This window comes from Rhineura floridana, chromosome 2 (genome assembly GCF_030035675.1).
Source record: "Rhineura floridana isolate rRhiFlo1 chromosome 2, rRhiFlo1.hap2, whole genome shotgun sequence".
Lineage (NCBI taxonomy): Eukaryota > Metazoa > Chordata > Lepidosauria > Squamata > Rhineuridae > Rhineura > Rhineura floridana.
In genome coordinates this window covers 223883512-223910826 of record NC_084481.1, presented here as the reverse complement: position 1 = coordinate 223910826, position 27315 = coordinate 223883512, and the positions used below count along the sequence as shown (strand labels likewise).

At 44.4% G+C, this 27315-nt stretch overlaps 1 protein-coding gene across 5 annotated transcripts in view; it reads left to right on the top strand.

Moving 5' to 3' along the window:
* BRF1 (BRF1 RNA polymerase III transcription initiation factor subunit) overlaps positions 1-26837 on the top strand; it is a 298365-nt gene extending 271528 nt beyond the window's left edge. For 3 of the 5 annotated variants that reach the window (XM_061612349.1, XM_061612347.1, XM_061612350.1), the window contains one exon: positions 26312-26837. In XM_061612349.1, coding sequence (XP_061468333.1) covers positions 26312-26386 — 75 coding nt within the window. In that variant the 3' untranslated portion in view covers positions 26387-26837. Of the gene's footprint in view, positions 1-2425; positions 2467-11810; positions 11827-12945; positions 13095-26311 lie in introns of those variants that run through there. The other 2 variants (XR_009760784.1, XM_061612348.1) reach the window with 2 other exon arrangements.
* The last annotated feature ends 478 nt before the right edge of the window (positions 26838-27315 follow it).

Genomic DNA, 27315 nt, shown 5'->3' with positions numbered 1-27315 from the left:
CCTGAAACAACATTTCCAATGGCGTTCTGGCTGGTGTGGACTTGGACTTACGAGCTTTCCATCACCAAGGGCTCTGCTAGTTGTGGATTGGGTTTTTTGGTTGTCTTTGTCTGTTGGATTGTGGGTGTGTATGTGGTGAGTGTGTGTTTAATATATGGTGTATGTTGTAAGTGTGTGTGGTGATGTTTTTATATTATGTGCCTGGGAAAGAGGAATCACAGTCAGGAAGAATTTGTGGGGGCCCCAATAGGCGTAGTGACGGGTAGAGGGAGATATCATGTTGTGTGGAAGACAGGCCAGGTGAGGGGGACGCGGCCCAGGCAATTGATGGCTGTGCCGTGTTCCGGTCTTCCACACATCCACAGGTATGCGGGACGCCCTATCAGCTAGCTCTCTGATCTCCGGATGCTGCTTTTTAATGCCAGATTGGTACATAATAAGACCGCCCTCATCCATGATTTAATTGTGGATGAGGCAGCCAATCTGGCATGCATAACTGAGACCTGGGTGGGTGAGCAGGGAGGAGTTGGTCTCTCTCAGCTGTGCCCACCGGGATACTCAGTACAGCATCACGGTAGATCTGAGGGCCGGGGAGGGGGGGTTGCTGTGGTCTACAGGAATTCTATCTCCATCTTCAAGCACCATGTCCATGTAACTACTGGCCTTGAGTGTCTGCATCTTGAGTTGAGCCAGAGGGACAGATTAGGGATTCTGTTAGTGTACCGCCCACCCCGCTGCCTAACAGACTCCCTGACTGAGCTGACGGAGGTGGTCTCGGAGGTTTTGTTGAGATCCCCTAGACTATTGGTACTGGGTGATGTCAACATTCATGCCGAGACCATCTTATCTGGGGCAGCTCAGGAATTCATGGTTTCCATGATGACCATGGGGCTGTCCCAATATACCAGCGGCCCAACCCATGTGGCAGGACACACTCTGGACCTGATTTTTGCTACGGGACATGATGATAGTGATCTGTATATAGGGAGCCTTACATCAGGTCCTTTGTCATGGACAGATCACTACTTGTTGAGGTTTAGACTCGCGACAACTTTCCCCCTCTGCAAGGGTGGGGGACCTATTAAGATGGTCCGCCCCCAGAGGCTGCTGGATCCTGATGGTTTTCAAAAAGCTCTGGGGAGTTTTCCGGCTGATAAGGCTGGCGCTCATGTCGACACCCTGGTCGATCTGTGGAATGCGGAAATGACCCGGGCAGCTGACATGATCGCTCCTGCGCGCCCTCTCCTTTGTAGAGCTCATACAGCTCCATGGTATACTCCGGAGCTGAGGGCGATGAAACAATATAGGAGACGGCTTGAGTGCAGATGGAGGCGGACTCCTGACGAATGCAACTCTGCACTGGTGAGTGCCTATAATAAGACGTATTTTGGGGCAGTGCAGGCAGCAAAGAAACAACACATCACTGCCTCTATTCAATCTTCTATCTCCCGTCCGGCGGAGCTTTTTCAAACTGTCAAGGGGCTTTTACACTCTGCCCCTAAGGACGTGATTGAACCTTCTAAAGCACGCTGCGATGAATTTGCCGAGCACTTCCAGAATAAAATCTCTTGTATCCGTCAGGACTTAGACTCTAATGTTACAGCAATTGAACCAAATGAGGTCTCCAGAGCACAGTCTGGTCATGTTTTGTTGGATGAGTTTCAATCGGTGCAGCTTGAGGACGTGGACAAGGTGCTTGGACAGGTGCGTGCAACCACCTCTGTATTAGATCCTTGCCCCTCTTGGCTAATAAAAGCTAGCAGGGATGGCACTGCCGGCTGGGCCAGGGAAGTGATTAATGCCTCTCTATGTGAGGGGGTGGTCCCGAACTGTCTTAAGGCGGCGGTGGTGAGACCACTTTTGAAGAAATCTTCCCTGGACCCTGAAAATTTGAATAACTACAGGCCGATAGCAAATGTGCCATTCCTGGGCAAGGTTCTGGAAAGGGTGGTTGCATCCCAGCTCCAGGCTCTCTTGGATGAGACCGATTATCTGGATCCATTTCAATCGGGTTTCCGGCCCGGTTTTGGCATGGAGACGGCCTTGGTCGCCCTGTATGATGACCTTTGTCGGGAGAAAGACGGAGGGAGTGTAACCCTGTTGATTCTCCTTGATCTCTCAGCGGCTTTTGATACCATCGACCATGGTATCCTTCTGGAGAGGCTTGCGGATCTGGGAGTTGGAGGTACTGCTTGGCGGTGGTTCCGCTCCTATGTAGCAGGTCGTCTCCAGAAAGTAGTGCTTGGGGAGCACTACTCGACGCCCTGGGTGCTCCAATATGGAGTCCCACAGGGATCAGTTCTGTCCCCCATGCTGTTTAACATCTATATGAACCTGCTGGGTGCTGTCATCAGGAGTTTTGGAGTGGGTTTGCATCAGTACGCTGATGATACGCAGCTCTACTTCTCCTTTTCATCTTCTTCAGGTGAGGACGTCAAGGTGCTAAACCGGTGCTTGGCCGCGATAATGGACTGGATGAGAGTGAGCAAATTGAAGCTCAATCCAGACAAGACTGAGATGCTGTTAGTGAATGGATCCCCTGACCAGATGATGGATGTTCGACCTGTTCTGGATTATTATTATTATTATTATTTATTGCACTTTTAGACCGCCCTTTAGCGACAAGCTCTCAGGGCGGTGTACAACAGGATAAAACCACATTAAAATACAGGCGAGTGTGGGTACAATACAACTATAAAAACATTTTACAAGCAAGATTAAGACAAAGATTAAAATAAAATTACAATTACAATTAGATCTAAAATTAAAATTAAGATTAAAATGCCTGGGCAAAGAGGTAGGTCTTTACCTGGCGCCGAAAAGATAACAAAGAAGGCGCCAGGCGTATCTCATCAGGGAGGGCGTTCCATAATTCGGGGGCCACCACTGAGAAGGCCCTAGATCTAGTTATTGCTCTCCGGGCCTCCCTATGAGTTGGGACCCGGAGAAGGGCCTTCGATGTCGAGCGTAGCGAACGGGTAGGTACATAGCGGGAGAGGCGTTCCACCAGGTATTGTGGTCCGATGCCATTAAGGGCTTTATAGGAGGTTACACTCCCCCTGAAGGAGCAGGTGCGCAGCTTGGGAGTCCTTTTGGACCCATCCTTGTCACCCATCCGTGCCCCAGGAGGGACTTAATACTGGGAACGATCTATCATCCCCCTGATCAAAATGCTCAGGGAGACCTTGAGATGAGATATGAAATTGAGGAAGCATCCAAACTAGGAAATGTGGTAGTAATGGGTGACTTCAACTACCCGGACATAGACTGGCCGCATATGTGTTCCAGTCATGACAAAGAAGCAAAGTTTCTAGATATTCTAAATGACTATTCCCTAGACCAGTTGGTCATGGAACCGACCAGAGGGACGGCAACCCTGGACTTAATCCTCAGTGGGGACCGGGACCTGGTGCGAGATGTAAGTGTTGTTGAACCGATTGGGAGCAGTGACCACAGTGCTATTAAATTAAACATACATGTAACTGGCCAATTGCCAAGAAACTCCAACACGGTCACATTTGACTTCAAAAGAGGAAACTTCACAAAAATGAGGGGATTGGTAAAAAGAAAGCTGAAAAACAAAGTCCAGAGGGTCACATCACTCGAAAATGCTTGGAAGTTGTTTAAAAACACTATATTAGAAGCTCAACTGGAGTGCATACCGCAGATCAGAAAAGGTACCGCCAGGGCCAAGAAGATGCCAGCATGGTTAACGAGCAAAGTCAAGGAAGCTCTTAGAGGCAAAAAGTCTTCCTTCAAAAAATGGAAGTCTTGTCCGAATGAAGAAAATAAAAAAGAACACAAACTCTGGCAAAAGAAATGCAAGAAGACAATAAGGGATGCTAAAAAAGAATTTGAGGAGCACATTGCTAAGAACATAAAAACCAACAACAACAAATTCTATAAATACATTCAAAGCAGACCATCTAGGGAGACGATTGGACCCTTGGATGATAAGGGAGTCAAAGGTGTACTAAAGAACGATAAGGAGATTGCAGAGAAGCTAAATGAATTCTTTGCATCTGTCTTCACAGTGGAAGATATAGGGCAGATCCCTGAACCTGAACTAACATTTGCAGGAAGGGATTCTGAGGAACTGAGACAAATAGTGGTAACGAGAGAGGAAGTTCTAAGCTTAATGGACAATATAAAAACTGACAAATCACCGGGCCCGGATGGCATCCACCCGAGAGTTCTCAAAGAACTCAAAGGTGAAATTGCTGATCTGCTAACTAAAATATGTAACTTGTCCCTTGGGTCCTCCTCCATGCCTGAGGACTGGAAAGTGGCAAATGTAACGCCAATCTTCAAAAAGGGATCCAGAGGGGATCCCGGAAATTACAGGCCAGTTAGCTTAACTTCTGTCCCTGGAAAACTGGTAGAAAGTATTATTAAAGCTAGATTGACTAAGCACATAGAAGAACAAGCCTTGCTGAAGCAGAGCCAGCATGGTTTCTGCAAGGGAAAGTCCTGTCTCAGTAACCTATTAGAATTCTTTGAGAGTGTCAACAAGCATATAGATAGAGGTGATCCAGTGGACATAGTGTACTTAGACTTTCAAAAAGCGTTTGACAAGGTATCTCACCAAAGGCTTCTGAGGAAGCTTAGCAGTCATGGAATAAGAGGAGTGGTCCTCTTGTGGATAAGAAATTGGTTAAGAAGCAGAAAGCAGAGAGTAGGAATAAACGGACAGTTCTCCCAATGGAGGGCTGTAGAAAGTGGAGTCCCTCAAGGATCGGTATTGGGACCTGTACTTTTCAACTTGTTCATTAATGACCTAGAATTAGGAGTGAGCAGTGAAGTGGCCAAGTTTGCTGACGACACTAAATTGTTCAGGGTTGTTAAAACAAAAAGGGATTGCGAAGAGCTCCAAAAAGTCCTCTCCAAACTGAGTGAATGGGCGGAAAAATGGCAAATGCAATTCAATATAAACAAGTGTAAAATTATGCATATTGGAGCAAAAAATCTTAATTTCACATATACGCTCATGGGGTCTGAACTGGCAGTGACCGACCAGGAGAGAGACCTCGGGGTTGTAGTGGACAGCACGATGAAAATGTCGACCCAGTGTGCGGCAGCTGTGAAAAAGGCAAATTCCATGCTAGCAATAATTAGGAAAGGTATTGAAAATAAAACAGCCGATATCATCATGCCGTTGTATAAATCTATGGTGCGGCCGCATTTGGAATACTGTGTACAGTTCTGGTCGCCTCATCTCAAAAAGGATATTATAGAGTTGGAAAAGGTTCAGAAGAGGGCAACCAGAATGATCAAGGGGATGGAGCGACTCCCTTACGAGGAAAGGTTGCAGCATTTGGGGCTTTTTAGTTTAGAGAAAAGGCGGGTCAGAGGAGACATGATAGAAGTGTATAAAATTATGCATGGCATTGAGAAAGTGGATAGAGAAAAGTTCTTCTCCCTCTCTCATAATACTAGAACTCGTGGACATTCAAAGAAGCTGAATGTTGGAAGATTCAGGACAGACAAAAGGAAGTACTTCTTTACTCAGCGCATAGTTAAACTATGGAATTTGCTCCCACAAGATGCAGTAATGGCCACCAGCTTGGATGGCTTTAAAAGAAGATTAGACAAATTCATGGAGGACAGGGCTATCAATGGCTACTAGCCATGATGGCTGTGCTCTGCCACCCTAGTCAGAGGCAGCATGCTTCTGAAAACCAGTTGCCGGAAGCCTCAGGAGGGGAGAGTGTTCTTGCACTCGGGTCCTGCTTGTGGGCTTCCCCCAGGCACCTGGTTGGCCACTGTGAGAACAGGATGCTGGACTAGATGGGCCACTGGCCTGATCCAGCAGGCTCTTCTTATGTTCTTATGTTCTTATGTTCTTACTTGAGGCGCAGGTGGCCTCGGTGGCATGGAGTGCTTTTTACCAACTTAGGCTGGTGGCCCAGCTACGCCCATATCTGGACAGGGAACATCTTACTTCAGTTGTTCATGCTCTGGTAACCTCGAAATTGGACTATTGCAATGCACTATACTTGGGGCTGCCCTTGAAGACGGTTCGGAAACTGCAGCTCATGCAGAATGCAGCGGCCAGATTAATAACTGGGACCAAGCGGTCGGAGCACATAACACCGATTCTGGCCCGCTTGCACTGGCTGCCTATATGTTTCCGGGCCCGATTCAAAGTGCTGGTTTTAACCTATAAAGCCTTACACGGCACGGGCCCGCAATACATGACGAAACGTCTCTCCCGATATGAACCTACCCGTATACTGTGCTCAACAGCGAAGGTCCTCCTCCGGGTGCCTACTTATAGAGACGCCCGGAAGGCGATTACAAGAAAGAGGGCCTTCTCGGTGGTGGCCCCCGAACTTTGGAACACCCTTCCTGACGAGGTTCGCCTGGCGCCTACAATACTATCCTTTCGGCGCCAGGTGAAAACCTTCCTCTTTGCCCAGGCATTTTAACATGTTAACATTTTTTTAACATTTTTAATGTTCTAACAGACAGTTAAATTGTAATCTGATGACCAGGTTGTTTTAAATTGTATTTGCTGTGTTTTTACTTGATGTGTACCTCCCAGAGAGCTTGCTATGGGCGGTATAGAAATTGAATCAAATAAATAAAATAAATAAATAATATTTAAGATGATCAAAACTGCTGATTTCATCCCCCTCTCCCCTTCTTTCTACAAAAACAGCATGCGCTCATGTCAGGGGAAATACATTTTTTCCACTTTGTATGCCATCCTCATTAGAAAAACCTGCACATTTTTAGAATGGAGACGTTCGGGAAATGGCCATGATAATTAGAAGAAGGTCACGCTTTAATTAGGGCTGTGCAATTTTTAAAATAATGGTTCAGTTGTAGCTCTTTTTAAATTTAGCCATTCTTCTGTGAAAACGTTCAAGGCAGATGGAAACTCCTGGCATCACAATTAATATAAATTTGGATGCTGCTACCACTACTACTATTATTGCTATGCCTGTTTCTTTTGATACCTGAATTCCCTGCAGTGATATACTAGAGTTGCATAATTGTCCCGGAATGCAAGAGTAGAGGTAACATGAAAGGGAAAGGCTCTTACCCTCTTGAGCTATTACTGTTAAGATTATGTGGAGCTGCCCTTGATGATCACGGCCCTTCTGTTGGCAGGATGGGATAACTGGAAACCCAGTACTGTCATAACCTGGTCAGCTCCTGCACTGCTGTTTTGTTGTCTGCATAAGCAATTCTGGTTTCAGCCCTAAATGGCTGGGACCTCATTAAACAAGATAATTTATCTGCTTCTACTTTTCTTCACTATCTTTGAAAATGTTTGTAATGTTTTAAAATTAGAATACTAGCAGCCTTGCACCCGGTGTTGCCCGGGAATTCTAAGAAACCAAAAATATCAGTGCAGTCTTGAAAGGTTCAGTCTTCCATCTTGATTCAAAATGGTGTCCAACTGTATCCAAACATAAATGGAAACCTGCTGCTTGATCTCAGGAACCATCATGCAAAATGTGGTTGCGGTATCTGAAGAGGTGTCCAAATGCATAGTGAACAGACAAACAACTTTCCAAAATATGTAGTAGATGTGTATCTTGACTTAAAGTGCTCCACAAGGCAGCTAAGTGATATTAAAGATCAAGGGTTGTGTCCAGTGTGGTCAGTTTGCTAGTGCAAGTGCCTTTGTGGTAGCAGAAGTCTGTTTCTCAATGTCACACAACAGAGGAATAACAGTGCAACAGGTCCACTGGCAGAACTGTTGCGCAAGGGCGTGCGCTACTAGAAATGTTGCAGAACTCCCCCTTTCTTGTCCTCTATACATTGCCCGTACAAAGACAAGCTGTCTGCTTTTGGAAGCTCTTGTGCAAGACAATCCGCTATCAGAACAAGCTCAGTGCTGACTTTCCTTCACTTAGCACTGCATTGGGTACAATTCCAAATACATAATATAATAGTAAATCCCCCAAAGCTAATTAATCAGTTAAGCAGCAGTGGATAGAAAATAAAAAACAGCAGAAGGAAAGAGCCCCGCAAACCACTCAAGGAAGGCAATCCCCTCCGTGGGCCCCAGCACATCCTTTGCCTAACACGGGGGGGGGGGGGAATAACCGGATGGAGAGGCAGAGTGAACTTACTAGGAGTGCATTTCAGAGCCTCAGTGGCTCTGCTGAGAAGGCCCTGGCCTGACCAGCTGTCTGTCTAGCTCAGTTCCCATTACTTGGGAAGGGCCATAGGTCAATCTGCTTTGCATGCAGAGGGTCCCAGGTTCAATCCCTGGCATCCTCAGGTAGGGCTGGTAGAAAAACCCTGCCTGAAATCCCAGAGAGTTGCTGTCGGTCAGTGTTGAGCAAGATGGACCAATGGTCTGTCTCAGGATAAGGCAGCTTCCTATATTCCTACATTCTTACATGCTGGAGGGAAAGTGCAAAAGAGCACAGAGTGTCTTGAAGAGCCTTTTCAGTCAGGCAGTCTAACGTTTTAGTGGCACCTCTGACCAAAGATGCTTATCTTAGGGACGCTTCTTTTGATACGTGAGTATAAAACACAGAGAGAGCTTATTTAAAACACACAAAAGTCACTGTGTTGGTCCATTAGAAAAAACCCTCCAAAATCCACAGTTGGGCAATATTTGTATTTTTTGTCATTGTTATATGCCTTCAAGTCGATTACGACTTATGGTGACCCTATGAATCAGCTACTTCCAATAGCATCTGTTATAAACCACCCTGTTCAGATCTTGTAAGTTCAGGTCTGTGGGTTTCTTTATGGAATCAATCCATCTCTTGTTTGGCCTTCCTCTTTTTCTACTCCCTTCTGTTTTTCCCAGCATTATTCTCTTTTCTTGTATTAGGACCAGTCAAAATGTGACAAAACTGTAGCTAGTGTTTGAGTTCTTCAGGACTCTTTATCAGATAAGATATTATATAAAGGAGAGTGAAATCTACATTCAGGGCAGATGCAACTGGAGGAAGGTAATTTTCCTCCTTCACCGTGCCTCCCCACCTTGTGCAACATCTTGCCTGATGAGAAGAATGCAAAAGCTTGCCACTATTTTGTGATATTTTGGTTAGTTCTAATAAAAGTATTGCTGAGCTATATATTACAGAGTGTATCGGTTATGAATGTCACCCACATATAGAAACCAGTGTGCATCCCATCTTGCGACAGGCACAAGGTGGAGGCTGATCTTTTCCTGCTTGGTGCTCAGTGTATATTTTAAAGGGATACGCAGTAATTTCTACAAGTGTTTCCTCTACACATGCTGCACAGTGTGTGTTTTGTAGTGTGGGCTCTGTCCCTGAGTACAAAGGCATAGTGAGAAACAGCCACCAATTAGTTAGCACTGATGTTCCTGGGTTGTGTTTGTTTTATTAACACTGCGGTTAGCTATTGTCACATTTTGGTTTACCCTTCATGGTTGTGACCCAGTGAATGCACAGCACATGCAGTAGAGGTTGCATGTATACACCCATTTACTTTATTGTTTATATTCCAACATTGTTTTCTTCCTTCTAATTGAACAGATTCTCCCTCCCAAAAAAAGAAAAACCCACCCACCACAGCATCATTACTTGTTGTTGTTATTTGCCTTCCAGTCATTACAACTTATGGCGACCCTATGAATCAGCGACCTCCAATAGCATCTGTCTTTACTTTGAACTTTATTGCATATAGCCATAGACCTTTGCAAAATACAGAGAGAAAAAAGTTAAAATAAATAAAACATCCAAGTACAAATAAAACAACAGCAGGACTAGTTATACCCAATTTAAAACTGATTATACTTCATAGTTCTTAATATGGCTAGCCCGCAGCTTCTTGTCTGCCAGGGCAGAATTGGTGACTGGGATTGCTATTTGTTTAAAATTATTCGCTAAAAGTTCCACTACCAGCTCCTGGGCTGGTCTATCCGAGTGTAGCTGAATATAATATGCCAAGAATCCTCTGTCATGAACCACCCTGTTCAGATCTTGCAGCAGAGTGAAGATGGGGGAAAACAGCAGCACACGTGTATGTGTGCAACCTCCTGTTAAAATCTTAGGCTACTTTTTAAATGCTGCTGTTATACAGAATGATAAATATTCCCTACCTGCTTATTTCAAAGGGATAATAATACCTCTGCCTCTTTGTAATATCCTCTTGAAGCTGCATGTGTCTTTTTGGCTCTTCCCTTCATGGGAGCCTCAGAAACCATGAATAGTTTTGATGAGTCTTGTGAAGAAGGGCCACAGCTCAGTGGCAGAGCATCTGCTTTTCATGCAGACGGTCCCAGATTCACTCCGCAACGGCATCAAGTAGGTCTGGGAAAGAGTCCCTGTCAGACACCACGGAGAATGTCTGCCAATCAGTATCGATAATGCTGAGCCAATGAGTCAATGGTCTCACTTGGTATGAGGCAGTTTCCTATGTTTCTATGTAGTTCCATGATTGACTTAGAAATGTTGCCTGCATGTTTCTCTTTCACTGCCACATCCCATTAATACTTCCACATCTCACTGCTTCTCCCTGGAGAGGTGTTGATCATTGCTCACCACTACAGCATGCAGAAGATCAGCTTCCCAACCGGTAGAGAAATACGGTTGAGCAATGTGTGCTGCCTCAATGATGACAGCCTGGCTGCCAGTTTCTCGGAGTATTACTGAAACCAGTAAAGCAGATCAAACTGCCTTACTTGAAGTTAGACCAGGAGTCCCAATTAGCCTTGTTTTGCTTACTCCAATTTATTTATTTAATAAATATATTTGCATACTGAGAGCTAGTGTGGTGTAGTGGTTAAGGTGCTGGACTACGACCAGGGTTTGAATCCCCACACAGCCATGAAGCTCACTGGGTGACCTTGGGCCAGTCACTGCCTCTCAGCTTCAGAGGGAGGCAATGGTAAACCACCTCTGAATACTGCTTACCGTGAAAACCCTATTCATAGGGTCGCAATAAGTCGGGATCGACTTGAAGGCAGTCCATTTCCATTTTAACTTCATTTAAGTACATCAAAGCAGTTTACAACAAGTTGAAAAAAAGTATTGTAAGAACCATTACAAATACAGTAAAATCAGAGGTCAACTATTGCAAAAAGAACATCTTCTTGTCTGCATAAGCCTGGCAGAACAGAGAGGTTTTCAGCAGGCATTCAAAAGTTAAAACTGAAGGCACCTGTTGAACCCCTGTTGGCAAAGTGCCAGAGAACTGGACCAATGACACTGAAGGCTTGATTTCGTGTCGATGTTAAATTGAGCCTCACCAACTTGGGGGACAGCGGCAGTGGCTTCCCAAGATCTCAGGCATGGGTCTTTCCCTTATAGTAGAGATGCCAGGGACTGAACCTGTGGCCTTCTGCATGCAGACAAGATGCTATATACCACTGAGACGTGGCCTTTCTCCTAATAATCAAACACTATGATGCAAAATTGTACAATGAAGTGTCGAGTCTTTTTCTAATTGCAGCTGAATGTCACCTAATTCATCAGGAGTTATGTCATCACTACGTTTGCTTTTGTGCGTACATGATTTGTAGTACTGAGAGAAAATACTGAAAATTTCCCCCAAATAGCTTAGTCAGAAGTATCCCTGTCCTTTTTAAGTGTTTGATTTTGCCTTCTTGCATGTTAATATCTGCCTTCAACATATTCCTCATTCAGTCTTTGGCCATTGTTTGAAATATCTGCACAACTCTGAATTTCCCCCAGAGAATGGGAGCATATCTCAGAATCGCTATCAGCTTCTGAGCTTGGAGCTTTGATAGGGTGACCACAGGGGACGTGCCAAGCTAGTTTCTTTCTCTTTCAGTTGGGGAATGCTATAAAAAGGGGAAGGTGAGGGGCCAAGGATCAGGGTTTTAGTACTTTTCTTATCTTTTGCAGGCAATCTTTCCAAATAGAATCATAGAATCATAGAATTGGAAGGGGCCTTGTAGGCCATTGAGTCCAACCCCCTGCTCACAGCAGGAAATCCACAGCTAGAGCATCTCCCGCAGATAGCTGTCCAGCCTCTGCTTGAAGACATCCAGCGAAGGGGATCCCACCACCTCCCTAGGCAGTCGGTTCCATTGCCAAACTGCCCTTACTGTCAAGAAGTTCCTTCTAATGTCCAATCTGAATCTGTGCTTCTGCAACTTAAAACCATTAGACCTAGTCCTACCCTCTGGGGCAGCAGTGAACAAATCTGTACCCTCCTCTATGTGACAGCCCTTCAGGTACTTAAAGAGTGCAATCATGTCACCCCTCAGCCTTCTCTTCACCAGACTGAACATGCCAAGTTCCTTCAACCTTTCCTCATAAGACTTGTTCTCCATACCGGCTAACATCCTCGTCGCCCTCTTCTGGACCCGCTCTAACTTGTCTATATCTTTCTTAAAATGAGGCGCCCAGAACTGAACGCAGTATTCCAGATGAGGCCAGACCAATGCAGAATATAGTGGGACTATTACTTCCCTCGACCTGGAAACTATAGCTCTGTTTATGCAGCCCAAAACTGCATTTGCCTTTTTTGCTGCAGCATCACACTGCTGGGTCATGTTCAACTTGCAATCCACTACAATTCCAAGGTCCTTCTCACACGCACTACTGCTAAGCCGGGTATTTCCCATCCTGTACCCATGCATTTTGTTTTTGTGGCCTAAATGCAGAATCCTGCATTTGTCTTTATTGAATGTCATTTTATTAATTTCAGCCCAATTTTCTAGTCTATCCAGGTTCCTGTGGATTTTATTCCTGTCTTCCATTGTGTTAGCTATCCCTCCCAGTTTCGTATCATCCACAAACTTCATAAGGCTTCCCTTCACCCTGTCATCTAAGTCATTGATAAAAATGTTGAAGAGTATCGGCCCCAGGACAGAACCCTGTGGCACTCCACTCGAGACCTCCTTCCAGTCCGAAGCAGAGCCACTGATGACCACTCTTTGAGTACGGTTTTCCAACCAGTTGTGAATCCACCTGACAGTATTTCCATGTAGTCCGCATTTGACTAGTTTGCTAATCAAAAGGTCGTGGGGGAATACTGAAACCGAGGCCCAAGCAGTTGAAAAGACAGCAAATGTGTAGAAACTGGGCCTGTATCTTACAACCATGAGGAAGATGTGGAAGAAGAAGAAGTTGAAGAGGAGGAGGAGCACTGTATAAGCGCCCTTCAGCTAATGGGAGGAAATGGTAGGTCTTAACTTTTTTGTATTATAAACACCCCTCCACCAAAAGAAAGGGGAAGGACTGTAGCTCAGGGGTAGAGTGCCTGCCTTGCATGCAGAAGGTCCCAAGTTCAATCCCTGGCATCTCCAGGTAGGACTGGGAGAGACACTTGCCTGAAACCCTGGAGAGCCACTGTCAGTCAGCATAGACAATACTGCGCTAGATGGACTGAATGTCTGACTCAGTATAAGGCAGCTTCCTCTGTTCCTAAGATTAAAAATCTCCCCCACCTCACCCCCGGTATTCTTTCCCAGAAAAATACTTGGCAGCTCTATAATAATGTCCCAGGTGTCTGTGGGAGCCTGAATGAAGTCTGCCCTGATCTCCTCCTTTACCACTTCATCAGTGCAGGCAACAGAAGGACCTCATGGGTTGATTCAGACATAATGACGGACCATAGAATCATAGAATAGTATAGTTGGAGGGGGCCTACAAGGCCATCGAGTCCAACCCCCTGCACAATGCAGGAATCCAAATCAAAGCATTCCCGACAGGTGGCTGTCCAGCTGCCTCTTGAATGCCTCCAGTGTCAAAGTGTCCAATGCCACTACCTCTCTAGGTCATTGGTTCCATTGTCGTATGGCTCTAACAGTTAGGAAGTTTTTCCTGATGTCCAGTCGAAATCTGGCTTCCTGCAACTTGAGCCCATTATTCCGTGTCCTGCACTCTGGGACGATCGAGAAGAGATCCTGGCCCTCCTCTATGTGACAACCTTTCATGTACTTGAAGAGTGCTATCATATCTCCCCTCAGTCTTCTCTTCTCCAGGCTAAACATGCCCAGTTCTTTCAGTCTCTCCTCACAGGGCTTGCTTTCCAGTCCCCTGATCATCTTTGTTGCCCTCCTCTGAACCCATTCCAGCTTGTCTGCATCCTTCTTGAAGTGCAGAGACCAGAACTGGATGCAGTATTCAAGATGAGGCCTAACCAGTGCTGAATAGAGGGGAACTAGTATTTCATGCGATTTGGAAACTATACTTCTGTTAATGCAGCCTAATATAGCATTTGCCTTTTTTGCAGCCACATCACAGTGTTGGCTCATATTCAGCTTGTGATCAACAACAATTCCAAGATCCTTCTCCCATGTCGTACTGCTGAGCCGAGTATCCCCCATCTTGTAACTGTGCATTTGGTTTCTTTTTCCTAAGTGTAGAACTTTGCATTTATCCCTGTTGAATTTCATTCTGTTGTTTTCAGCCCAATGCTCCAGCCTATCAAGGTCCCTTTGAATTTTGTTTCTGTCTTCCACGGTATTAGCTATGCCCCCCAATTTTGTATCATCTGCAAATTTGATAACTTGCATTTTGACATTACATGAATGAGGAGTTTGAAGCTTTGGCCTGGTGTGCAGCTTCTGCAGCATTTCTTCTTTGTTTCTGATCCTAATTTGTGGGGCAACCACAAATCAGCGTTTGCTAGTTTTCACAAGAGGCAGAGAATTGTCATAAGTGAAGGGGGGAGGAAATGTGCAAGCCTGAGGCTCCTGACTGCTTGTTCTCGTAATGCCAAACCGTGGTTTGATATTTATGTCTGAACCACCCCTGTGAAAGCTCAGGAGGTGGGGGTTATAAGTGACTGTTTGGGAAGCCTGTGTTCATTCCCCCGCAAAAGATATCCCCTTCCCTTGAGCAGAGTAATAAGAAAAAGCCTCTCTCACTACAGCCTTAAGAACTGTTGTGAAATGAGCAACTAGCTGTTCAACCATCCATCCCTCTGACTCGTCTCCCCACCCTGATTTGCAGTAAGTGCGCAGTTAAGGGTCATTGTGACAACAGAACCTAGTAGACCGATCCTCTTCATTTGCCTTTGCGTATTTGAACATTCTGCAGTCAAGTTGCAAAGTTGAACCTTCCCACAAAATCCAGACATTCCTACTAATTGGTGGGGTGCTCACTAGTATATCAGTCATTACTGAGTTTTCCAAGGGTACAGGTTATTTTAACTTGCCAATGAAAGGGCTGGCCTGATTAATCAGAATGTGAATGTTGTCAACATAAGAGAGTATATGGATGTTTGGGGTATATAATACTGGGGGTCAAGAGACTCCTTTTTCTGGCTTTGGTTATTCAGAGATTTCATCTTCCTACTTTTGGTTAAGGCACCAAGTTGTGCATTTCCCTGTCTTTGTCTCACTGGTAGGTTTTGTAGCAATGGATGTACTTTAGCATAAATTCTCTCTCAATGCTTTCTATGTTTTGCCCATAAATGTGAGAATATTTTCCCAGTTAAACTTCCCATCAGTGGTATTTTTCCTCCTGTCCTCTGAGCAGTGGCTTCCACTTAATACTCTGTGATCTGCTCAATCAGGTGTGAGGAACCCTCTGGCTCTCCAGATGTTGTTGAACAGCAAGCATGGCCAATGGCTAGGAATTATGGGAGTTGTATTTCAGCAACATCTGGAGGGCCAAAGGTTCTCCACACCTCCTCATCCCCTGCTCCTTGTATCTCAGGGTTGCCATTTGTCCCTTTTTAAATTCTGATTTCTCACAAAGGGGGTTTGTGCCTCAGATTATATGTTAAGAACTTGATTTGTTTTTAAACATTTATGTATCTCCTTCCATATCAATGCCAAGGTTGCTTACAACCAGTCCAACAAACTGATGTTTCCACGCCACACTAGAATGAGAGTCTTGAGGAGAAACAATATTGGTTGTGTATTACTGATTAATAATATTTGGCATGGGGTTTGTTTTTAGGTCACAGTACCCCACTATGTCATATAGTGAATTGAGTAATAGGTGTTAAAGCCACTCCATTTTTCTGCCAACTTAACTCTTATCAAATGCCAGCTTAAGTGGAAAGTGCGTCCAAAAGATGCTCAGGTTTTAGTTATCTTTTCAGAAACAAGGAGATCCCTAGCCTTGGGCTATTCCCAGATGGTGTCAATATGCTGCTCCCTTCTGATCTGAGACACTGTGATAGGATGCCATTGCAGATTTAAGAAACCTCATATGAAGGAATAACTCTGATCCTGAGTCTAGGAGAAGAATGCTTATAGGATAATAAAGTGATTTTTTTAATGGTGGAAATTCAGATTAGTCCTTATAAGGAGTACCATGCAGAGGGACAGAATTTGCAAAACTGTAAAGGAGGGGTGGCTAACTTATAGCCTTCCAGATGTTACTCCCATCAGCCCCAGCCAGCATGGCCCAATAATCAGGGATGTTAGAGTTATTCAACAACATTTGGGGTGGGCACAAGTTAGTCATCCTTTCTCTAAAGGTGGTTGACCTAGGGCATTGGTACAATCCACTGGTGGACAAGTGCATGTGTGCAGCCTGGAAAAATCAGGCATCCTGGCAGATCCATTTGCTTAAGCTAGGGGCTAGCAGCTGGAGGCCCTGGGCCAAATTTGGCCCCCGGCAGAATGCTGCCTAGTCCTCCAGAGATAAAAGAGCAACATGAAGGGTCTTCGTATTTGTGGCAAGAGGATCTCCTGTCAGGCCACTTCAGGGCATGAGAACTAGAGCTTTGGCTTTCCATCATGACTCTATACTCAGAATGGCCTCTCAAGAAATCAAGTAGGTGACCAACTCATACTTTTAAATTGACAGACAGTGGCGTCGTTTTGTGATATGCACAATGACAGTTCTTCCAAGCATGAATACTGCTGATAAACATTTCTTACCAAAAGGATCCTTCAGCAGTGGAAGCCACAAAGTCAATAGGATTCAGTGTCTATAGGCGGAACTGAGAATACACTCTGCACTTGGGACACAACATTATTGCCATATCGAAGCTTCTCATTACAGTGCAAATATGCACATGCAGCCAAAAACGTGACATCGAATCCACTAATTGTGAGGTCTGACACTGTCATGGGGAGAAGGGCAGTGCAGGAGTGTTGATTATTCACTGCATAAGAGGCTCAACACCCTTAATTTAGCAGTGGATGTTGATACCAACTTTTGTGCAAGGTCTATAGAATAATCACAACAGACTGCTTTGATGTGAGTGGAAAGTAATCACTCAAACTGTTGTTGTTATATGCGTTCAAGTCGATTGCAAAAAATCTTAATTTCACATATACGCTCATGGGGTCTGAACTGGCGGTGGCCGACCAGGAGAGAGACCTCGGGGTTGTAGTGGACAGCACGATGAAAATGTCGACCCAGTGTGCGGCAGCTGTGAAAAAGGCAAATTCCATGCTAGGGATAATTAGGAAAGGTATTGAAAATAAAACAGCCGATATCATCATGCTGTTGTATAAATCTATGGTGCGGCCGCATTTGGAATACTGTGTACAGTTCTGGTCGCCTCATCTCAAAAAGGATATTATAGAGTTGGAAAAGGTTCAGAAGAGGGCAACCAGAATGATCAAGGGGATGGAGCGACTCCCTTACGAGGAAAGGTTGCAGCATTTGGGGCTTTTTAGTTTAGAGAAAAGGCGGGTCAGAGGAGACATGATAGAAGTGTATAAAATTATGCATGGCATTGAGAATGTGGCTAGAGAAAAGTTCTTCTCCCTCTCTCATAATACTAGAACTCGTGGACATTCAAAGAAGCTGAATGTTGGAAGATTCAGGACAGACAAAAGGAAGTACTTCTTTACTCAGCGCATAGTTAAACTATGGAATTTGCTCCCACAAGATGCAGTAATGGCCACCAGCTTGGACGGCTTTAAAAGAAGATTAGACAAATTCATGGAGGACAGGGCTATCAATGGCTACTAGCCATGATGGCTGTGCTCTGCCACCCTAGTCAGAGGCAGCATGCTTCTGAAAACCAGTTGCCGGAAGCCTCAGGAGGGGAGAGTGTTCTTGCACTCGGGTCCTGCTTGCGGGCTTCCCCCAGGCACCTGGTTGGCCACTGTGAGAACAGGATGCTGGACTAGATGGGCCACTGGCCTGATCCAGCAGGCTCTTCTTATGTTCTTATGTTCTTATGTTCTTATGGTGACCCTATGAATCAGTGACTTCCAAGAGCATCTGTCATGAACCACCCTGTTCAGATCTTGTAAGTTCAGGTCTGTGGCTTCCTTTATGCAATCAATCCATCTCTTGTTTGGCCTTCCTCTTTTTCTACTCCCTTCTGTTTTTCCCAGCATTATTGTCTTTTCTAGTGAATCATGTCTTCTCAGTATGGGTCCAAAGTACGATAACCTCAGTTTCATCATTTTAGCTTCTAGTGATAGTTCTGATTTAATTTGTTCTAACACCCAATTATTTGTCTTTTTTGCAGTCCATGGTATGCACAAAGCTCTCCTCCAACACCACATTTCAAATGAGTTGATTTTTCTCTTGTCCACTTTCTTCACTGTCCACCTTTCACATCCATACATAGAGATCAGGAATACCATGGTCTGAATGATCTTGACTTTGCTGTTCAGTGATACATCTTTGCATTGGATGACCTTTTCTAGTTCTCCCATAGCTGCCCTCCCCAGTCCTAGCCTTCTTCTGATTTCTTGACTATTGTCTCCATTTTGGTTAATGACTGTGCCAAGGTATTGATAATTAATTAATTAATCCTTGACAAGTTCAATGTCCTCATTGTCAACTTTAAAGTTATATCAATCTTCTGTTGCCATTACTTTAGTCTTCTTGACGTTCAGCTGTAGTCCTGCTTTTGCGCTTTCCTCTTTAACTTTCATCAGCATTCATTTCAAATCATTACTGGTTTCTGCTAGTAGTATGGTATCGTCTGCATATCTTAAATCATTGATATTTCTCCCTCCAATTTTCACACTTGGTCTTGATCACACTTTCATCTTGGTCCAGTTCCACTTTCCATAAGATATGTTCTGCTTATAGATTAAACAAATAGGTTGATAAAATACACCCCTGTCTCACACGCTTTCCTATGAGGAATCAGTTGGTTTCTCCATATTCTGTCCTTACAGTAGCCTCTTGTGCAGAGTATAGGTTGCGCATCAGGACAATCAGATGCTGTGGCACCCCCATTTCTTTTACAGCATTCCATAGCTTTTCATGATCTACACAGTCAAAGGCTTTGCTGTAATCTATAAAGCACAGGGTGATTTCCTTCTGAAATTCCCTGGTGCGTTCCATTATCCAGCGTATGTTTGCAATATGATCTCTGGTGCCTCTTCCCTTTCTAAATCCAGCTTGGACGTCTGGCATTTCTCACTCCATATATGGTAAGAGCCTTTGTTGTAGAATCTTGAGTATTACTTATATGGGATATTAAGGGAACAGTTTGATAATTATTGCATTCCCTGGGATCCCCTTTCTTTGGAACTGGGATGTATATTGAACTTTTCCAGTCTGTGGGCCATTGTTTTATTTTCCATATTTGTTGACAAATTTTTGTCAAAATTTGGACAGATTCAGTCTCAGTAGCTTGTAGCAACTCTATTGGTATGCCATCTGTTCCTGGTGATTTGTTTCTTCCAAGTATTTTAAGAGCTGCTTTCACCTCACATTCTAAAATTTCTGGTTCTTCATCATATGCTTCCTCTGTGAATGAATCTGTCATTCTTGCATCTCTTATAAAGTTCTTCGGTGTACAGTATTGCTTCCATCTTCCTTTTACTTCATCTCATTCAGTCAGTGTATTCCCCTGTTGATTATTCAACATCCCTTTAATTTTCTAATCTTTTGGAATAGGGCTTTTGTTCTACCCTTTTTGTTGTCCTTTTCTATTTCTATTCTATTGAACCAGTTGAAGTTTTCAAGTTGTCTCCAAGGTCAGCCCCACGTAGAGCACATTTCAATAATCCAGTTTCAGAATTATCATGAGCATAGACCAGTGTGGCCAAGTCTTCTCTGTCCAAAAGGGGGCAAAACTGGCGAACCAGCCGAAGTGGGAAAAAGGCACTTCTAGCCATTGAGACCACCTGAACCTCCAGTGACAGTACTGGATCAAGAAGTACCCCCAGGCTGCGGACCTGCTCCTTCAAGGAAAGAGCAATCTGGAACAGGCCATCTTCCTACCGCCTGGACATGAGAACTCCAAACACATCTGTCTTTTCAAGATTCAGCTTCAGTTTATTGTCCCACATCCAGTCTATCACTGCCTCCAAACAGTGAGTTTGTACAAAATGCCCTGAGTCACTGGGGTGTTCAGTTGCACTGTGCCCTAGGCCCCCTTACCCTCTCCCCTGTGATTCTTAGAGCCATGCAAATCCTGTCCTTTGGAAACTTGCTGGTACCATTTTAAGGCCCTTCCTGTTTGGTCAAGCCAGTTAGTTGGCAGCCTGTGGCTATGTCAGATATCAAAAGTAGAGAAAAGTGTGAAATGTACAGATAATAAAGTCAAGTCAAGATTAAAATATGCCTCTAGGGATGTGTATCTCCATCGAGAGTGATTTGCATTATTACATGATCTGCTAAAGCATCAAGCAAAGATCTATAGACATAACCAAATATATTCTTATGCTTCAGTGAAATAAATGGTCATCATTGGAATCAAATTCCTATTTAGAAAATGCTGCTAAGGTTGCAAACAGAAACTCTTGAGTAGGGTTTTCTGCAGTCTGTTTTGAAGATGCAGTGTGGTGTAGTGGTTGGAATGTTGGCCTTGGACTGGGGAGGTCCAGGTTGAAAAGCTCGTCCCTTAGCCTATCTTACCCAGAGCTTGGAAGTAACTCGTGAAAAATAACGAGTTACTTGTAATTCACTACATTTTTGCATAACGAGAGGGTAATTTCGTTACATTTGCTTGTAACAGAACGAGTGGTAACTTAATTACTTTTCAGCTGTAACTGTAACGTTTCCAACATTCCATTTACCGTTACTTGGGGGGAGGGGAAGTCTGCTCCTGTGATTGGTGGCCAAAAGAATGTGCCTCACACATGGCAGCCAGACTACAGAAGCAGAATGGAGGTGAAGAACTGAGATGAGTGGCGATGGTGTGCGCGCGTGCGCATGCGTGCGCCTCCACCGCTTGTCCTGCCGCCCCTTCCTGCTTGCCTCCTCCTCGCCTCTCATGCCTGTCGCTGGCTGCCTCTCCCGTCCCTGCTTGTCGCTGACTCTCCCCCGCGCCTGTCCTTGCCTCTCCCCTCCCTGGGTGTCGTTGCCTCTCCCCACGTGCGTGTCGTTGCTTCTTCCTTCCCTGCATGTCGTTGCTTCTTCCTTCCCTGCATGTCGTTGCCTCTTCCCCGCGCCTGTTGTTGCCTCTCTCCTCCCTGGGTGTCGTTGCCTCTCCCCACGTGCGAGTCGTTGCCTCTTCCTTTCCTGCGTGTCGTTGCCTCTCTCCTCCCTGCGTGTCGTTGCCTCTTCCTTCCCTGCGTGTCCTTGCCTCTCCCCACGTGCGTGTCGTTGCCTCTTCCTTCCCTGTGTGTCGTTGCCTCTCTCCTCCCTGCGTGTCGTTGCCTCTTCCTTCCCTGCGTGTCGTTGCCTCTCTCCTCCCTGGGTGTCGTTGCCTCTCCCCACGTGTGTGTCGTTGCCTCTTCCTTCCCTGCATGTCGTTGCCTCTTCCCCGTGCCTGTCGTTGCCTCTCTCCTCCCTGGGTGTCGTTGCCTCTCTCCTCCCTGGGTGTCGTTGCCTCTCCCCACGTGTGTGTCGTTGCCTCATCCTTCCCTGCGTGTCGTTACCTCCTCCCTGGGTGTCGTTGCCTCTTCCCTGTGCCTGTTGCCTCTCTCCTCCCTGGATGTCGTTGTTGCCTCTCTCTCCTCCCTGGGTGTCGTCGTTGCCTCTCCCCACCCTGCTTCTCATTGCCTCTCCCCTCCCTGCATCTCGTTGCCTCTCCCCTCAGCACAGAGGAAAGGGTCCCCAAATTATGCAAGAACAGACAAAGTCAATACTACAGGAGTAAGTAATTGTATTGGTAGAAATTATGATAGTACATAAGAAACAAAAGGTATATATATATATATATATATATGAAATACAGCAATATTAACAAAATATGTGCAAAAAAGACTCAGGGAACTTCCAGAAGATTTGTTTATTGAACATTCAACCTGATTTGTTTGCAGGGAGATTTGATGACATTGCATCAAAACAAGCCTTGTCCCTTTCCAGTGTATTTTCCTGTTACTTTTCTCATTGCAAAAAAATCTGATATTCAGTGGAAGGTTTGTGGCGCAAGACCCCCTCATCAACTACAATTGTATAACCTGAGTTTGCTGGTATGTGACTGAGTCCCACCCAAAACTAGTGGCAGTCTGAAAGTGCCTTCATGTAGTAGCCAAAAAATATATTGGAAAAGCAAATATTCTTTTCAAGCTGAAGCTAAGAAGAATGTATTACAGAGTTGTTGGATGAGATCTCCAGATTACATTCTGTTCCTTTGCTTCATCAAAACCAATTCAGAAACGAGTGTGTAAATGTAACTCACATATAATAAATGAGTTCTTCTACATATCTTAGAGCACTATCACTTCTGCAAATATATCTCGATGTCTACTATGCAGGAAGTGAGGGGAAGGCAGAAGTGAAGAAGCCTAGGCCAGGGAGCTTGTGCCATCAGCTCCTGGGGTTGGCCTGGAAAATATTCTGTATTTGTTGCTTATTCAAAATATTTTAAATGCCTCTCCCCCCCATCTGTATATTGATTTTTAAATAGTAGCAAAAGACAATTGGGTTGCATGATGAGGATCAAAAGTTCACAACACTCTTCACCCCTCCATAACCCCAAGAAATTGGTCCTAAATTTAAACTATAAAAAAGAACAAATATGACACATTGGCTGTACATATGCATGCATGCATGTCCTCACACACAGAGTTAATTTTCATTTAGGCTGCCTATCTGATGCAGAAACATCATACATTTTGACTGTTATGTCCTTGAATATAAGAATCAAAACTGGTTATAGAAACAGCTAGCAGCCCTTGTTTGTGATCAGGGTGGTGGTGGGGAAAAGTCAGTGCAGTTATGAAGCCAAAATTCCACAGTGCAGTCCATAAAGGTGGCAACAACAGTGGGTCTAGACATAAGCAACTTTCTTCTGATGACAAGTACAGATAGGCAGAAACAAGAGCCGTCCAAGAATTATGATCTGCACTGGCTGAGCTACATTCCAGTATTACCATGTACAACTGAATGTTTACTCCTGTTGCAAACCATTGTTGTTATGTGCCTTCAAGTCGATTACGACTTATAGCGACCCTATGAATCAGAGCCCTCCAATAGCATCTTTCATGAACCACCCAGTTCAGATCTTGTAAGTTCAGGTCTGTGGCTTCCTTTATGGAATCAATCCATCTCTTGTTTGGCCTTCCTCTTTATCTACTCCCTTCTGTTTTTCCCAGCATTATTGTCTTTTCTAGTGAATCATGTCTTCTCTGTTGCGCTGTGTGTGTTTGTGTGCTTAATTAAGTTTAAAACAACACAGCAGCAGCAGCAGAGTAACAGCAGATGTTGAAATGCAAGTGTGCCAGCGTGTGTGTGCGTTTACCTAAGAAAGCAGGCTTTTACTCTGCATCAGCATCACTGAGACTTGAGACTTAGTAAAATAAGAAAAGCTAGTTTATTTATAGAAATACATAGTAGATAGAAAGGCATACCTAGTTCTAACTAACTAGCTAAGTTGGAGGCGTAACACCCAGGTGCGGGAGTTAGCCCCATGCTAGGAGAGAGAGCAGAGACAGAGAAGGAAGGAAGTGGAAAGGGCAGAAGGAGGAGGGGCAGGTAAGCTTCCCTAAAGACTTAACAGTCTAGCGACAGAAGGAAGTCAGTCAGAACATCACAGGTAAAGATAAACAAGCCTATCCATCTGGAGGACCCTTGCTCTATCTCCCTTCTGGAACACAAACAAAAGAACAAAACAGGAGTTGCTCTTGCCCCACTTCCAACATTCCCATGATGTGTCCAAAGTATGATAACCTCAGTTTCATCATTTTAGCTTCTAGTGACAGTTCTGGTTTAATTTGTTCTGACACCCAATTATTTGTCTTTTTCACAGTCCATGGTATGCACAAAGTTCTCCTCCAACACCACATTTCAAATGAGTTGATTTTTCTCTTATCCACTTTTTTCACTGTCCAACTTTTACATCCATACATAGAGATTGGGAATATCATGGTCTGAATGATCCTGACTTTAGTGTTCAGTGATACATCTTTGCATTTGAGGACCTTTTCTAGTTCTCTCATAGCTGCGCTCCCCAGTCCTAGCCTTCTAATTTCTTGACTATTGTCTCCATTTTGGTTAATGGCTGTGCCGAGGTATTGATAATCCTTGACAAGTTCAATGTCCTCATTGTCAACTTTAAAGTTACATAAATCTTTTGTTGTCATTATTTTAGTCTTCTTGACATTCAGCTGTCGTCCTGCTTTTGTGCTTTCCTCTTTAACTTCCATTATTGTCATGATCTGTGGGTGGGTAGGAGGCGACAAGGGAGGAGGTGGAGAGTGAGATGGGGTGGAGTGGAGAAAACAATTTTAAAAAATGGAGTGGAGGGGAAAAGGAGCCAGAGGGCAAGAACACGGATAAAGGAGGAGAAGGAGGCAGAAGCAGAATGGAGATAAAGAACTGTGGAGGTGAAAGATGACAACGTGTCTGTGTGTTTGCACTTGGCACATAAAGTGGCCTCCACCACCCTCTCTGGCTACTGTGCTGCATTTGCAGTATTTTAACTTTTTTGCATCTCAGGGGAAAATGTTTGCTTGGGTGAGTGTCCCTTAGTTGGTGGCAGGGCAGGGTCCGGGAGGTGGTTGAGTGAGAGAGATTATGCTGGCTGGCTGAGTGGGGGGGAGGGGGGTTGCACTTGGATTGACGTGCAAAGATCTGAGTAGTGGCCTCTGCCTCCCTCCCCACCTCCCTTACCAGTGGAGAGACCACCATTGCTATCTTATGGATAAAAAGTATTATTCTACTACCTCTGTATGTGTGTGTTTATTTTTAATGTTGTTTTAGGCTACTTAGATGTGCAGCAGCCAAGGCCAGCACCTTGTAGGTGGTTTTTTAAAAAAGTAACTGAAATGTAACTGTAGTGATTACTTTTGAGAAAAAGTAATGTTACTTTCAGAGCCATTGTAATTGTAACTGTAATTACTACTTTTTTGGGCCATGTAACTGTAATTTATTACTTTTTAAAAGTAATCTTCCAAGCTCTGATCTTACCCCACAAAGTTGTGGATGGGTTTTGTGCTTTAAAAAAGAAAAAGAAGTGGGGAGGGTCCTATGCCTGTTATCCTTAGCTCTTTGAAGGATGTGACAGCATTTGAAGGTTCTTTAATCGGATGCAAGCTGCAAGTCTAAATGGAAAAGGGTTGAAACATCAGGTTTAAGCTAGTTGAGAACTGAAGTTGAAGCTGTTTTAATTTGATTTTTAACTGGAAAAGGCAGTTTTCAACAACTTTAATCTCTCCATAAATCTTCCTAAGCTTTTAGAATAGGGGTAGATTATAATTTAAATTATTGACTACAGAAAGCAGATTCAGCCAGGAAAGCATGCACACGCCTGTGTTGTCATTGCTCCATAAGCACAGCTGAGGAAGGGCTTCTATGTAATCAAGGGGAAAACATATTTGAGTGAATATAATATAAGAGTACGAGGCAGAGGCAAAAGAGGATAGGACAGAAATGGGGAAGAGTTTCAATGAGGCCTGAGATTCTGGAGTGGATGGAAAGAAAGAACTCTTGCAAAAAAAATAGTGTGTGAGATGGGGAGAGAGAGAGCGCACTCTGATTTTAACTGAGCCCTGTCTTTAAGCACTTGCCTGGTAGCCACGGGTGACAAAGAATGACATGCAGGTGAGTGCATGGAATTCCATATGGGCGAGTGGACTAGCAGAGGAGAGCAGCCTTCTTCTTTGTGCCCAGCGTATAGAAAGGCATCAGGCTTACAGAGGAGGGACAGAGCTGTCTGCCAGCCCTTAGCAGGCTAGCAACTTTTGAGGGTGTATTTGCAAGGCTGCTTTAAGGAACAGTTTCATGGGGTGGGTTAATTTTAAAACCCAACCAGCTTTTCTGTCTCTCCAACGAAACCTGTAATTTGATTGCCTCAATGCATCTAGGAATACTTGACGCTTTGCACGCTGCAGAAATTGGCTCACTTGCTCATTTCTGTGACCTACATTTAAACTCTTTGTCTTTTTAAAAAGTGCTTCATTTGACTGCAATTTTTTTTGTGCTTTCTGCTTCTCCTCATAGCTTTCCTACCCCATTGTATGGCTGGGAGGGACCATTTCTCATCTGTCTGTCTTTGTTTATGTGTGTGTGTGTGTGTGTGTGTGTGTGTGTGTGTGTGTGTGTGGCAAGGGGTAGTATATGATGGGCTCCTGCATGATGCTGTTTCTTCTAATAATTTTTCTTCCCTTTTGTGTTTTCAGATTATGGATGTGATGTGGATGATGAAGAAGGATACTAATTGTCTCCAAATGGGATTGGTGAAAGAAGCTACCTGATGATGTAAACAGACCCTCCTGACTTCTGAATGGAAGTTCTTTCCTTCGCCATGGATTCTGGTCAGTTTCCATTGACCTGCAGCTTGGCACTAGGGCTTGGCTTTAGAATACTTGAAAATGTTTCTGCATCATGTATTGAGAAAGGGATTAAGCGAAGCAATGATTCCAGAGAACAAAGGAGAAGAGCCAAATAGTTGGCACAGCACAGTGTATGCTGTTGGACCTGTCTCGTGGCTGCCCTTGATTCAGTCATGTTGCTGTAAAGACATACATGAACAAGAGGAGTGCCTCATACAGTGTGCAAAAACTCCACATGGAAAAGCTTTGGACGTGGACTGTTTTCAGTCGGGGTGTGTGTGATGAAAAGCACATTCACCAGTAGAAGGAGCCTGACCCTGGCATAATGTCCACGATTCCATGCTAAAAAATGGATGAATAAATAACATCAGTGGTGATATGCAACAGGGTGCCCAGGCAGCTCTTTTTGGGAAGTAATCCCAAATATATGGGATTTTTCACATGCACATGCAGTATTACCCTAAGATTAGAGCATCATCGGGCAGGAATCTCTTTCCTGCTATAGGATAGCAGTAGTACTTAAAAAAAAGTCTGAAGAAGTAACAGGAGGATTATTTCTTTGTTAAGGGTTGGTTGAGACCTCAGGGCTGCAGGCACCAGTTAGGGCATCTCAGCAGGGAGAGCCTTTGTTTCCACTCCAAGGAAATCAGGCCAGGCCTTCTCTTCACTCACTGCTATTAGACAGAGACAGGGCAAGTAAGCTTCGGCTATGGGGCGGCATATAAATCTAATAAATAAATAAATAATAAAGGCAGGGGGAAGAGTTCAAGGGATAGGCTTCACCCTCTGGTTGCTGATTGTGGTCCATCTCACAAGCTTTCATGTCTCCATGATGGGGCTCTGTATTTCAA